Raw genomic sequence first — 15,743 nt, forward strand, 5'->3', positions numbered from 1 at the left:
GCTGGTCTGTCTAGGTACAAGTATGGCCCTTATCACCACAGCATCTGAGCACCTGATAATACCGCCAAGGAACTGTTACCGTACATTGATACTGTGGTACTCCATCAACAATGCATATTTTATTTATTTATTTCTTCAGTACCCACCACAACCAAAATCAAGTCATAAAAAAAAAAAAAGACTCATTTTGACAGGTGGCTAAGTAAAATTATTGCCCCCATCCACCATAAAAAGTATCCTTAACCTAACATGCTGGTTGTTAGTTCATTGACTGCTTTAAACAGGCAAGCGCTCCGCAGGCTGCCAACTGGCTTTCTAGAAAATTCTAAACATAGAGCTCCTTTGCTGCGTCACACTGGAATTGGAAATAGGATTTATTCAGTGCTAATCATTTTTGTAGATGGATTATGTGCTGTTCCTTTTGGAGAACTACTTTGGCAAAGTCAATCTCTGGGCAATGGGGAAACTTGCATGGAAAAATCAGGACACTGCAACTGAACCCCAATTAACTGTACCCCAGCTAAGGTACTATCTAGAAACTGAGTGTGACAAAAACTGTGCCCATTTGGTCCCTCAACAAATGCTTTCAGGACTATTCACTAACCATTAAAAACTCTGCTGAAACCTTTGAGACCTTTGGAACTGGGGAATTTGGATGATGGGCAGTGGTTGACGGAGTGGGTTGGAGGGGGGCGATGTATTTTCAGGATCTAGGTGCCCAAAAGAACAAGAATACCCATTTTTCTCCCTGAAACATAATTCCCTTTGTGGATGTTTTGCAGCATGCTCCTTAGAAGCAAATCTTACCTAACAATACTCATCTAAGCATAGTTCCCTCCATAGTTCCAAATGGGCACAGCCCCAACGCAGAGCAGTATTTAGCAGACTGTGATAAAGTCATCGTTCATGCTGAGAAGCATGCTGAGTGGGAGCCAGAAAGAGATTATTAAAAGCAAAATATAGTAAAACATGCATGCTCAAAGTTGCCATGTTACTCATGTTGTTGTGGTTAAATATGTAAATTGCTTGTATTAGCATTAAACTATCCTTCCATGCATAACACAACATTCTTGCTCAGTTGCTCATGAGGAATGCACCAAGCAGGGATAGGTGGTAGATAAGAAAAGGGTTTGTTTATTGGCTAAGGTTTCCGATGCACGAGGGCAACATGCTTTGCTAAAAAGTATATAACCTTTGCATAATCTGTATTCGGGGTTCCCCTCCTGGCTAGCAGGGGGGCACCACGCTCGAGCGTAATAAACTTAGTGTCTTTTGGGAACTCTGCAGTTGTAGACTTTGTTTACGTGCCTCAGCCTAGATTCGAACTGTGCGTGACCTATCAGGTATAATTCGCAGCATTTGTGTGCGTGTCCTACCAGGTGTAATTCGTAGCATTTGTGTGCGTGTCCTATCAGGTATAATTCGCAGCATTTGTGTGCGTGTCCTCTCAGGTGTAATTCGTAACATGAGCATGTTGCTGACTAATAATGATGGTGCGTTACTTTTAACTGTTGCATCATACCCATAAAACTGAATTTCAGACACACATATTTTTTACTGCTGGGATAGTTTCATGTGAAATATTCTACTAAAACTTAAGTCAAACAGTTTCAAATTGTCTGGAATTTTAAATGGAATATTGTGATGGCGTGTATATACTTCAGAACCATATGAACAGGAAAGGAGCTAGATCTCTTAATGAACCTTCAGGTGTGGCTCATTAAGACACAACCATAAAGAGGGTGTGGGGAGGGGGAGAGTGGTTTTTGGCAGCAAAGTTCTGAATTTTGTCTCACATTGAGTAGAAGGCCTATGATGGAATGCTCTAAAAAAAGCAAAGGATGAAGCTGGGTGGCTACTTTTCTGGGTGCAAAAGGAAGACTTACAGGGTATGTCTTCACTGTACAGTAGCCTGTGTGATTGGCAACTGGGTCTCAGCACCTGGGTTAGCCTAGCCCACGTATGAGCATTCCCACTGCAAAGCTGTATCGGCACAACTGTGTCCTCACTGTTTCTGCACTCTCACATGTGTCTCTAGGGGCACATCCCAGGAATCTGTTTGCTGAGACACTCCAGGATTCTTTCCCAGTCAATTGCAGGAAAAGCTGTCAGTCCTTCAGGGGGAACTATGGGATGGACACTGGAGTACTATCAGCACTTGAGTGATTTTTGCCTGCATGGTCATTCTAAAGTTTGTGGTGGGAGAGGAGTGGAGGTGTTGTAGCCCAAGTTAAAGTGGAACTCTGGCTCTAATCCACTGCCCAAACTGTGTAAGCTAGTCCAGGCTTGAAGCACCACCAAACTCAGGTCAGAGATTTCTCTGTGAGTATGGTGGAGGGGGTGGGCTAAGTAATAGCCAAGTAAGAAGCCAGATTAATTGTGCAGTGAAGACATACCCACAGGGTCAGATGTTCAACTAGTGTAAATCAGCATAGCTGCATTGATGTTAATAGAGCTCTGCTGATTTACACCACAGTTTGGCCCACAGTGTTTATCTGATCCTGCTGAGAAAGGAACCCGTGTTTTTATTTTTTCCTGCTACAGAGGGAAAATTTAGAGAGAGTCAGGTTTTCAGAAGTGTTTGTACCTGATTTGGTGCAAACTCTGATGTATATATGCAAACCCTGATTTATGTACAGGTGTGCGTATGCTTGTGGAAATCTAATCCCTACTGTTCTTCTGAGTTTACCGAGAAGAGAAAGGAATAGCCATGAGAAGAGGAACCTATGAACTAATCATTCAAGGTACTTTTCTGATCATCAGAGAATAAGAAGCTAAATCAAACAGAACTGATCTCTTCTGGAATAAGGGCATAGCCCACAATTTCTGGGGTGATGATCATCTTAAACAATTTTCTATGTTAAAAACATGCATCTTTTAATATTTATTTCTGAATTCTCCAAGCAAGTTCTCTATTAACTAGTTGACACCCGCCCTAACATTTTAGAGTGATAACCACTACGTGCAACTACAAGTGCTGACGCTGTAGAACCTTCTACTTTCTATGTTTTCTAAGCCCTGGTCTACACTAGGATTTTAGGTCAAATTTAGCAGCGTTAAATCGATGTAAACCTGCACCCGTCCACACCATGAAGCCCTTTATTTCAACTTAAAGGGCTCTTAAAATCGATTTCCTTACTCCACCCCTGACAAGGGGATTAGCGCTTAAATCAGCCTTGCCGGGTGGAGTTTGGGGTACTGTGGACACAATTGGACGGTATTGGCCTCCGGGAGCTATCCCAGAGTGCTCCATTGTGACCGCTCTGGACAGCACTCTCAACTCAGATGCACGATTGTCTGCCGTTGCGCTGACGCAGGGAGGGGCGACTGACGACATGGCTTACAGGGTTGGCTTCAGGGAGCTAAAATCAACAAAGGGGGTGGCTTTACATCAAGGAGTATTTCAGGCAGGACTTCATGGAGGGTTCCAATAAGAAATGATGCACCTAAGTTATTGTTCTTATTGGAACAAGCAGGTTGGTCTGGCCTCTGATTGATACATGGCTAGATTTACCTCACTGCACCTTCTCTGTGAGTGACTGCAGAGTGACCTAGAGGAATGAGTCCCCTGGGCGGGGAGCGGGTTGCAAATGAGTACAAAACAAATCTGGTCTATTTCTTGTTTTGATCCACTCCATCTATCTTTTACATCTTTGGCTGGCAGTAGACGGTGCAGAAGGACAGCATGCCATCCACATCTCATGGCTGCTTGGCAGAAGATGGTACAAGAGGACTGCTAGCAATCCGTATCGCCTGCCTGCTCACCATAAGATGGTTCAATAGGACTGACTGCAGGACTAAAGAGAATGACCTGATCAAGTCACTCCAAATTTAGTCCCTGCACCCATGTCTGCCCAGGCGCTCCTGATCGACCTCACAGAGGCGACCAGGAGCACCTCGGACATGACGATGACGGCTACCAGTCTTACTGTACCGTCTGCTGCCACAAGGCAAGGGGTTGCTGCTGCTGTGTAGCAATGCAGTACCAAGTCTGCCAGCACCCAGGAGACACACGGTGACAGTGAGCTGAGCGGGCTCCATGCTTGCCGTGGTATGGTGTCTGCACGGGTAACTCAGGAAAAAAGGTGCAAAATGATTGTCTGCCCTTTCTTTCACGGAGGGAGGGAGGGAAGGGGGGCCTGACGACATGTACCCAGAACCACCCACGACAATGTTTTAGCCCCATCAGGCATTGGGATCTCAACCCAGAATTCCAATGGGCAGCGGAGACTGCGGGAACTGTGGGATAGCTACCCACAGTGCAACACTCCAGAAGTCGACGCTTGCCTCGGTATTGTGGAAGCACTCCGCCGAGTTAATGCACTTAATGTACTTAGAGCATTTTCTGTGGGGACACACACACTCCAATATATAAAACCGATTTCTAAAAAACCGACTTCTATAAATTCGACCTAATTTCATAGTGTAGACATACCCTAAGTTCACGGTGGATACCACACTGTAAATGTACTGAGACTATGGAAATATTGACCCAGAGATGGGTAAAAGCAAAATCAAATGTGGATTGAAACATCTTAGGTTTGGAGAAGATAATTTTGTCTTATTTGTGTGTATATAAAACTCATACCTATTACTGAGAGGTTTAAGTGATGGAAGGCTAGTATTAAAATTGGATCACAGTGCACCTGCTCAAAAGCAATGAAGTTATCACCTCTTTTCTGTGTGATACGCATGTGTTTTAAATATTCAATTTTAATAAGGTATCTAGAATTGTGAGAGGTTTAAGAATTCACAACTCAGCTGACTGAAATGTATGAAGTCTTCAGAGTTTTGCCCACAAAAATTATGTGCTTGTTTATTCTAGAAATACCATGGCAGATTCTCAGCTGATGTAAATTGTCATAGCTCTACTGGATTCAGCTAAGGATCTGCCCCATCATGTCTAGATTTCCCTCTCTTTGTCGGAGGACCTCAGCAAGATCATTCAAAGGCCTGCATGGTGATATCATAAAAGGACAAAACCTGAGCTGTATCTCTCCCTAGCCCTAATTAAGAACTCCAGAAGAGGATAGGCTCGATATTCCTAATGTGGAAAAACAAGCAGGATATTTTTAAAGGATATCTTCTACAGCATAAATGAGGGGGAAAAGGCATAAACTCTACTTTTGCTTTGCTGTTCACCTTTAAAAGGGATTAGGAAATGCACAAAGTAAGCAATTTTCCTTAGCTTCTCATCCCTTTAAAGCAAAGAAACAAAGAAAATGCTAACAGGTTGAATAAACTGTTGTCAGTAATTTATTCATACCATCATCTTCTCTTAATCGTAACCTTGGAATCATTGGACAAAATGATTTTTTTTGGCATTAAAACTCATCTCTTTTGTAATCTAATCTACTTTTAAATAAATATTCTAAATTTCTCTTTAACCCCTGACATTGATTGTACATTGTAGCACTTGATAAGAGATTCCATTGGCTTTCGTGTAACATCTTCTAGAGTATGATCTATTGTGGGTATGTAGGACTAGGTGTATGCATCTTTCTGAACCAGGCTCTGGAAGGCACAGGGGATGGACCACTGACAACATCCCCAGCTCCAAAGGAATTCTTCTTTTTAGGACAGCATGATTAAAATATTCCTGTTTCCCCCTTGCATACAGTGCATATTTACAGAGGAATAAGATTACTTGTTTAATTATGCACGTGTATTTGTATTGTTTCTTTAAGTTTGCTTTAACCATAGCACAATATAAAATGAACAATAAAATGTGTCCTGAACTAAATCTTCTCCTACTTGCCATTTTGCAATGCTGTAAAGAGCAAAATACTGGGAACTACATCCTTCAAATCACATGCAAGATACATCACCAAATGAAAGTCAAGATAAACAAGCCTAAGTTCTGAAGATCAGAACAGGGCCTTAAGCTTAACATATTTGATGGATCTGATACATACAGTAGAACCTCAGTGTTCTGAACACCTCAGGAATGGAGGTTGTTCGTACCTCTGAAATGTTGGTAATTCTGAACAAAACATTATGGTTGTTCTTTCAAAAGTTTACAACTGAACACTGACTAAATACAGCTTTAAAACTTTGCTATGCAGAAGAAAAATGCTGATTTTAATCATCTTAATTTAAATGAAACAAGCAAGGAAAAAATTTCCTTACCTTGTCAAATCTTTTTTATAAATCTCTCTTTATTTTTTAGTCGTTTATGTTTAACACAGTACTGTACTGTATTTAGTTTGGGGGTTTTTGTCTCTGCTGCTGCTGCTGCCTGATTGTATGCTTCCAGTTCCAAATGAGGTGTGTGGTTGACCAGTCAGTTCGTAACTCTGAGGTTCTACTATATGTTCATTTCTCCTCTAAATTTTTCTGCTACTTCTGAGCTGAATTCTGCACATACACCTCAGTCCTGGAAAGACTTATGCATATGACTGTGTATTTTCTGCAGATGTGTAAGAGTTTGCAGGAATGGAACCAAGGTTACCCTGGTGTCCTTTCACTGACATCAGTGGGATTGCTCCTATATAACTGAACAGAATTTGGCTCTGTAACATAAAAGTGCCATGAATGAGTTCATGCTAAGTAATGATCACCACTGAAAAACAGCATAAAGTGAGAGAAACTGCACCAAATTTAAACAAGTTAAATAACTGTACAGTTTTTAAATGATTGCTCTTAAATCAGATCTCACTTTCAAGGATCCGTTGTATCTCTACTAGTGCATTTCCATCAACAATACTTTACGGGCTAAATTGTGGATCCCCCTGCCAGGGTGTAGTGAATGAGGAGAGGTCACAGGAGACACCCAGATTCTAAACACAACATGCCCTTAAGTGCTAGCCTGTTTGACCAGCCAGCATGCCCAGTGATGCCCTTTGCCCCCAAGAAGGCATGACCACTGTCTTACCTCGCTTGCACACCTGCTGGAGTTAAGCAGCAAGTTGTGTGAGGCATATAATATTTCTTTATTAAGAGCAGTAATATTGCCAACCCCAAGAGTTCAAAAATCATGAGTCAGACGCCCTCACAAAATCAAGCCATTGACACAATATATGTACATATATATGGGGGTTCTTTTAACTGTTTTTTGTACCTTTAGAGTTCACATTTACAAGATTTTCTTCTCATCCTTGAGGGCTAGAAAGTGACTTTTTTTTTAAATGAAAGCTGAGATTCTCGCATAGCAACATGACTCCAAGAGCTGAGGCGTTTAGAAAAACACCAAGAATCACAGAACTTGCAATAAAATTGCAAAAATTGGCAAGAAAGTAGTAGGGAAAGCTAGGAACCACAATGTCCCAATAATACTTGAGTTATTCTATTTGTATAATCTCACAGAATGTAAATTTAGTCATCAAGTGGTTAATGATTACAACCATAATTGTCTGAAATATAGTTATGTTATAAGAGAACAGAATAGCGGTGGGGCAGGGGTGTAAAACTTGGAGGTTTGGGTAAAACCTAAGCAAGCAAGTTTCATGCCTCTTTGTCAGCACTATCTCCTTAGTGGTCAAAGTCCAACTCTAATTAAAAGCAAGCTAGAGAATGCAAAACTGTAAGTCAACATTTTAACAATTAACTAGGAACTTTCAAGTTCTTAACACTTTGTACTCAGTATTTTGTCAAATATGGCCAAAACTTTCAGAGAGTTAGGCACCTAAATCCATCTTTAGACACAAAGTCAGAGGCCTGATTTTCCAAAATTCTGGACACCCATATAATTTACAGCGAATTCAAAGGGGATTGGTTTTCTTACCATCTTTGGTAATCAAGCCACTTATTTTGGTGGCTAAATATACTTATTGTAGATGCCCAACTTTAGGTACCTAAATTTGAAAATTTTAGCCATATATACACAATGCCACGAACACTTAAAGTCCTAGTATCATTATTTCACAGAAACCAAAATTTTGGATATTGAGTGTAGTGAGCAAAAGTTTTCCACTGTGGGAGCAACGTGTGCATAAAAAGTGCACACATGCCTACGATACTGTATTTGCATGCACAATCCAGTGTGCTTTACTACTACTGATTTGCATGTGCAGTAGTTCACTTTGGGACCTCAAAAGAGTATTTGCACTCACAATTACAGATTTTGTGGGAGAAATAGGTAATGTGTATGTACTTTTCTGGGTGCACCAACAACTAAAAAATTGGCCATCATAGAGGAATCCTTCAAAAAAAGGTTAACATATGCTTAAGGGAAAGCTCTTTTAACATACCCCAACACTCAGTTTGGTTTTGTCCTGACTGCTTCAAAGAACTTCCTGCATAAAGTAATCAAGCTCTGGGAGGGGGGTGCAATTCTTTAAAAATTATCTTTCAAAATACTTTTAAATTGTGCATCATTAAAAATTATCTTAAATAGGGAGCATTCAGTACTACCCAACTCCAGGGTTTTGATGTGATGCTTATGTTACTGGAGACACTAAGGGGTGGAGGGGTGGGGAAGGAGGAATTCATTAGCTTTCCAAGATCTGTTGGAAGCACCTGCAATAAAAATAGCTCAGAACTATGGACTCGATATTTTTGATCAAAAGTTCAAAATACGGAGGAAAGTCCATTAAAGCATAATCCCTGAGGGAGCTAGATGCTCTGCTGCCCCTCTGAGCACATCCTCTTCCTCCTGAGTCTCTTCAAAGGCTCTACATCTCCTTCCACATTAATTCCTCAAATTCCAATCGCCCACCTTCAAGGCTCTACATACCACTGCTTTTCCTACATTTTCCTCTTGCACCACTCTGCCACTCAGGATTTATGTTGTGTTAATTCTGCTTCCCTTCATGTCCTCTTTGCATCCTCTGGCACCTCTGTCATTTCTCTAACCTTTCCTCTCCACTTGCAATAACATCTTCAATCTCATTTGCCATGCAGCCTCCATCTCCTTCCTTCAAATTCCTCCTCAAAGTTCACTTCTTAATGGACTGTTGGATGGGAACTGACAGAGTATAAATAAAACAGATCCATCCACTAACCACATAGAGGACGAGATGACAGACTAAGGACTCTTCAACGTCTGTTTAAAGGTCCACAGTGCACCTGCCCTGCATAAAAATGCTGAAGAATCAGACCAGGGCAAGGCATTTGCAGATTTGTAGGTTTTTGGTGGGAGGGGATTTGTCTGTCTCTTAGGTATGTAAAGGCACATATCACCAAGGTACCCAAGCACTTATTAATCTACATTGTTCATTAATTGTGTTGACACTAGTAATACATATGTCTTTATATGGAGAAGAATAATAAAATTATACAACAAAGTCAGTGGGGTCTGATCCAAGTGCAGAAATTATGGCAAGTATAATGGCAGACAAAAGTGAAACTGGGTGCTGAGAGTAGAAAAAAACAAGCATGATTAACATATGCCAGTAGTAAGGTCCTTAACTTTCCAAACCTCAGCCTCACTTGAGACAATTATCCACTGGCGAGATTGCAAAGCTGCAGGCATTATACACTCACTTATGAGGCTGCTGGAAAAAGTGAAGGCTGATCATCTCCCTGAGGGCTTTGATAAAGAAATTCAGGAAAAATAACCAAAAATATACTCCAGACTCTTCCAGCACACAGGGAACACATGAACCAAAGATTCCAAAGGGCCCTATGAACTTGTGTCCTTAGAAACTTGAGTGCAGCCTGAGATTTGCGGATGAGTGTTCTGTTCCTGGAGGTTCAACTATCAACGATTTAAACACTTCACTACATTTCACTCTCTTTTGAGTTGAGACAGAGTAACTGTCTTATTATCCCACTTAACACAAATGGAGGACAACTTAAAACTAACATATCTGAGGGGAACCTACACCATAATACATGGCAATTAGAATCACAGCATTGTTACACTTTCTTCTTTAACTAAAACATTGAAATATCTTATACTTCAGAACTTCAAGCACCATTTTGTTCACTATTTGAACTTATTTGTCAGAATTATTTGTTTATAAAAAGCAATTCCCATTATACATTCCAGGTCAGTCAATACCCCACAACATAGTATAAACTGGTTGCAGCCTTCTTATTCACTTCCTGATCTAAACTATTAGACGGTGTTCCTGTGGGACTATGAACAGAGGCTGTGCATCAGTTATGGGTGAACTGAAATATAAATATAAAATTTGTAAAGTGCTTTGCGATCCTTCAGGAAGTGTGGTAGATAAACATCTAGTTATTATTACTCTAATTATGATGACTTACAAACTTGAGATTCCTGTGCTTTTTTATTTTTAAACAGCTTGAGAAACCAGAACATTCTTCAAGAAAAAAAACTGGCCCTGTTCAAAACACAATTTAATCTCCCACAGTAATAGTGGGTGCACTACTCATCTCCTCCTGCTGAAAGGTCATACTTTGTGGCACAGAACGTGTTGCTGTGGGAAAAGTTGCAGTGTCACAAACAGATGATTATGAGCTAAAAGTCTGAATGGGAAGGAGGTGGAGAAATCTGTCTTTAAATACCAGTATCAAATAGCTACCCGAAAGAGGAATTCCTGAAAGGTAAATGGATTTCTATTTAAAATATTATTTTCATTACCCTTTCACTGAGCGCAAAAAGTATGCCAATAACATTCTGAAAGCAGCAGGAAATGAAAAGAGACAACCTGAAAATCAGTATTGTGGTTTCTGACCCTTTAACCTTGCTCTTCTGGCTATTCTGAAAATGACCATATTTTGGAACAGCTCTAGTGTTTCTCGTTTTGCTATTATTTAGCTTTTCTTCCTCTGTCTTCAGTATTTAATAGCATCAAAACTTCTAATTTTTGTAAAATTTACATACTTGTCTTTATTTTCATGTAATCTAAGGGGCTGAACATTTAATAATGATGAAGACAGAAAGCTAAAGGAAATTTAAATACTACAATACTCTTTGTTTGTTGTGCCTATAAAACTAGTAGCATATGTAAAGAAAATGAAGTTACACGTACACCCACGAGTCTCCATGCCTCACTTATAACTGCATACTGGAGACGGTTCAGAACAAACCCATCTATCTCTTTGATTAATCTGACGGGTGACTGTCCAATCTTCTTCATCAGAGCATGGGTTTTATCCACCGTAGAAGGCTCTGTTTCTGGATGGGGAACCAGTTCAACCAGTGGCACATAATAGGGTGGATTTACCTTAACAAGAACCAACAAAAAAAAATTGTATTAATTAACATTGTTACATTGAATCAATTAAATGTAAAGCCTATTTTTACTTGTACAATTTTATAACAGAATGGGCCTTTTCCAATAAACAGGATGGGCCTGATCTTCAAAAGTACAAGGCACTCACAAAGCCAGTTCACAACAAGAATGGCATGCACTCAACATATCAGAGAATCAGGCCCTGGGGGACAAATCCACCATGGCTGTAACTCCACAGAAGTCAATGGAGTTACACCAAGCATGAGCTCACTCCAATATTATCAGTGTACTTTATGCGAACTCAATTCAATTAATTCATTTCTAATTTTCAAAACTGTTTGTTATTCAGATGCTGATTATAAATAACATACCTCTTTTCAAGGGAGCATCTCAAAGGAAAGATTTTCCGCAATAATTTTGCTGTTGTCATAAGTGACCTACACTTCCAAGCAGTCTACATAACTTCTTTTCAAGATTCATTTATTTTACTTACTAAATTATATTGACCTGCCCCCTAACATACTCTGGGTGCATTAGTGAATATGACATAAAACGCTATTCCAAGAAAATTACAAGACAGAGTGCCTCTGTCAAGGTTCCTTCCCCACTCTGAACTCTAGGGTACAGATGTGGGGACCTGCATGAAAGACCCCCTAAGCTTATTCTTACCAGCTTAGGTTAAAAACTGCCCCAAGGTACAAACTTTGCCTTGTCCTTGAACGGTATGCTGCCAGCACCAAGCGTTTTAAACAAAGAACAGGGAAAGAGACCACTTGGAGATGTCTTCCCCCAAAATATCCCCCCAAGCCCTACACCTCCTTTCCTGGGGAAGGCTTGATAATAATCCTTACCAATTGGTACAGGTGAACACAGACCCAAACCTTTGGATCTTAAGACAGTGAAAAATCAATCAGGTTCTTAAAAGAAGAATTTTAATTAAAGAAAAGGTAAAAGAATCACCTCTGTAAAATCAGGATGGTAAATACCTTACAGGGTAATCAGATTCAAAACACAGAGAATCCCTCTAGGCAAAACCTTAAGTTACAAAAAGACACAAAAACAGGAATATACATTCCCTCCAGCACAGTTTATTTTACCAGCCATTAAACAAAAGAAAATCTAAAGCATTTTCTAGCTAGATTACTTACTAACTTCACAGGAGTTGAAAGGCTTGCATTTCTGATCTGTTCCCGGCAAAAGCATCACACAGACAGACAGAACCCTTTGTTCCCCCCCGCCTCAAAATCTGAAAGTATCTTGTCCCCTCATTGGTCATTTTCAGTCAGGTGCCAGCAAGGTTACCTTAGCTTCTAAACCCTTTACAGGTAAAAGGGTTTTGCCTCTGGCCAGGAGGGATTTTATAGCACTGTATACAGAAAGGTGGTTACCCTTCCTTTTATATTTTTGACAGCCTCCAAAAACTACACCCATTCATTTAACAAAAGAGAAATCTCTCCCAGCCATATCCCAATCCCAAACAGCATTTCTCACCACAGTCAAGAACTTTATTATGTAAACATTAAGGAATAATTAAATAAACAGTTCATTAATGTTCTTGAATTCTGAAAGAAAGTTCTATAAACACCTGGAAATTGTACCCATGTTCCTTTCCAGCAGTCCATGGAGCCACAAAATAACTGGCACCCATGTGAGTTTCAGCAGACAGTTCAAGGACTGCATGGGCAGATTTCTGTCAGTGGCTGGTTCTCATGCCCTGCTCTCAAGTTCTTGTAAATGCAGCTCTCATGACCAATAGTATTGTCCAGCAAGAGCACCCAAAATGCTATAAATGGCCACTATACATAGCATTTGCATACACCGGATTGTAATAAAGCACCAATGTTGCCCCCATCCCCTATTGCAATTGTAATCACATTCACTTTTCCTCAACTGTGCTCATCTCAGTGCAGACTTTGGTGAGCAATGTGGCCCTTTCTCCAAATTATCCATCTATGGTACTTCTATAGCCCTCATTACCACAGCACCTGAGCACCTCACACTCCAAAATTAGGAAAATACAGCTATCTGCATTTTACAGAGGGGGAACTGAGGCACAGAGAGACTAAGTGACTTGCCCAAGATCACATGGAAAGATTGTGACCAAGCATGGACTTGAACTCAGGTCTCTCATATTTGAGACTAGTGCCCAGACCACTGGACCATCCTTCTTGTTATGAAGAAGCCTTTCTACACAGATCCTGAGCTAACAGGGGGCCTGATTTTCAGGTATCTGAACCTCCCACTGACTTCAGCTGGATTTGTGAACCCTCTACCCTTCTGAAAGTCAGGTCCTGAGCACTCAGCATTAGCCCTTGGGCACTCTGGACTTCTTTCAGGAGCACTCAGCAGCCTGCAGGATACCACCCTGGCATTAAGACTCAGATTAAACATGTAGGATTAAACATAAAGCAATTAACAGAGTCTGTCGGAATACTTACAGGATGTGCCACAATACACTGCTTCACATGTTTAAGGCCAGTGAACAGCTTGGTAGGCAAAAGCGTGGAAGTTGAGCTGCTTAGGATAACATCATTATTGACAATAAGATCTAAATGACCAAAAATTTTCTTTTTTAATTCTAGTTTCTCTGGCGTGCATTCCTGGAATAAAAAGTAGTAATAATAGCATTAGAAATCCTCCAGTTAATACTAATTATCAATACATTTATTTATTTTTCCAATGTATATACTTTTGAAGCTTCCAAAGAGATCTAGGCAACCAGACAAACAGATTTAGATGTACCCGCCAGCCATAATACTCTTCTCAGATCAACTCATCCACTTAGGACAGGCCTACATGAGGAAATTGACAAAGGAAATAATTCTTTTGCTATGGTAGGCCAATGTAACTTCCCCACGTTGATGCTCTATTCTGGAATAAAAGGGACTTTATTTCAGAACAATTCTTATTCTTCAGCATAATTCTGCTGTAGCAATGCTGGTTAATCTCCCTATGTAGGCAAGCCATAAGTGAACAGATAGGCAATGCAGCGTGCCTTAAAAGGTAGACGAACTCAGGATCTGTAGGACCAAGGAGGATGAAGCACGTTTCAGGGATCAGGACCCTGCACTGGAAATGTCTGCCAGTGGCCCTGAGACATGCAAAGCTAGGGATTGTCATCTGAAGTGCCCCAGATGACTTCATCTGTGAAGGAGAGAAGAGGTCTCCAAACCTTAATGGGCACTGTAGGTCAAAATACTCAAAATAACTAGCTGGAAGTCAATGCAGTCTGTGGAGCACATGTATGAAACTTTACTAAATGGGTGGACAGCCATGTTCTTCACTGACTGAAGTTTTTAAATGGTCTCCCAGTGCAATCCCATGCAGAGCATGCTGCAGTAAGCCAGTCTAGAAGTAACAAAGGCACAGAGGATGACTACAGTGAAATCCATATCCAAGAGCCAAAGTCGCAACCTCTTTGCCAAGTGAAGATGGCAAAAAATAAAAACAAAACAAAAAACACACACAACTCTTTTCTACACGCTATGGTTGCTCTCTGGACACCCAACAGTAGGCAGGGTTCAGAATTTCTGTAACAAAAGGCAGGTTTAGCCCCTCAATAAAAGGGCAGATAACATTTCCATCATCTCCTGGGGTCAGAGCCCCAACCCACCCATCAGCATTACTCCCCAGTGTTACATTATGGAAAGAGATGGGGGAGTAGGCTTACACTTGGTTTATAAAACTTCAGATGGACTCTCTGTGGATGTTTGGGATACGGAATTCCACCAGACTGAATACAAATAGGTAAAAAATCTTTTTTTTTTTAAATCAGTTTGTGTGGAATTTTACTAAGCTTTAAGTTATAAAATGTCCATGACTCAGAAAGGATAAGTGAGGTCATTTAAGAATGGTAGATAGAGTCCATTGTAATAAATTCCATTATCAAAACAAAATGATACTTTGCTTGCAATTCCTGGATCAGTTAAGATAGCAAGTTGGTTAAATTTAAATAGTTTCTTTTAGCAAAGCCACAGATGAAGAGAACTCTGCAGATACTGTTCAAACTAATAAAAGAGTTGCACTGAATTGCTTTATTGTGAGAACTTATTGTGAGACTCTCTACCTGAAATACTATGCCTTCTTTCAGATCATATGATAATCAAAAGGGGAAAGCTCAAAACTGTAGGAAACCCAAACCAGCTATGATTATGTAAGGTTTCTGAATGGAACATTTGCTTGAAGTTTCTTGTATAGTGACACAATTGTATTCAATCTGTTGGACCAGTGGAATAAAGTTTCTGTCCTTGTGAAGCATGGAATTATTTTCTCAATCAGGGATCCTGACTTCCTGAAGAACAGAGAGAAAATTAAGCCCTAAACAGTCTATTAATCTGGAACTTCACTTGCTGTCAGTTAGAAAACTTGGAGAAATCTGTAGCTATTCTGTTTACCTTCAGAAAAAGGAGATCAAATAATAAGTAGTTAAAATACAGTACTAAGCCTCTCATATGGTCTCTGGAATAGTCAGTGCAATAAGGTTAGAGTCCATCTGAATGCATTTTAAGTGACACTGTATATACCTGTGCCTGCCCCCCCACCCCCACACTTTTTTTGAGGCTATCACGCTTCTCTTTTGCTGCAAATAGTACACCCTTATTCCAGGGCTCTAATGCTTGAATAAGATCACTATAACCCAACTTTCAACTTAATTAA

General features: G+C 40.3%; 1 protein-coding gene across 2 annotated transcripts in view; it reads right to left on the bottom strand.

The window, feature by feature from the left end:
- The window catches only part of CRYL1 (crystallin lambda 1), a 91,637-nt gene that overhangs the window by 27,405 nt on the left and 48,489 nt on the right, over nucleotides 1-15,743 (bottom strand). For both annotated transcript variants that reach the window (XM_074958144.1, XM_074958135.1), the window contains exons 4-5: nucleotides 13,526-13,687; nucleotides 10,884-11,078 (exon numbers count right to left, since the gene is read on the bottom strand). In XM_074958144.1, the coding sequence (XP_074814245.1) occupies nucleotides 10,884-11,078; nucleotides 13,526-13,687 (357 nt within the window). The remainder of the gene's footprint in view (nucleotides 1-10,883; nucleotides 11,079-13,525; nucleotides 13,688-15,743) is intronic.

This window comes from Natator depressus, chromosome 1, assembly GCF_965152275.1.
Source record: "Natator depressus isolate rNatDep1 chromosome 1, rNatDep2.hap1, whole genome shotgun sequence".
Classification (NCBI taxonomy): Eukaryota; Metazoa; Chordata; order Testudines; family Cheloniidae; genus Natator; species Natator depressus.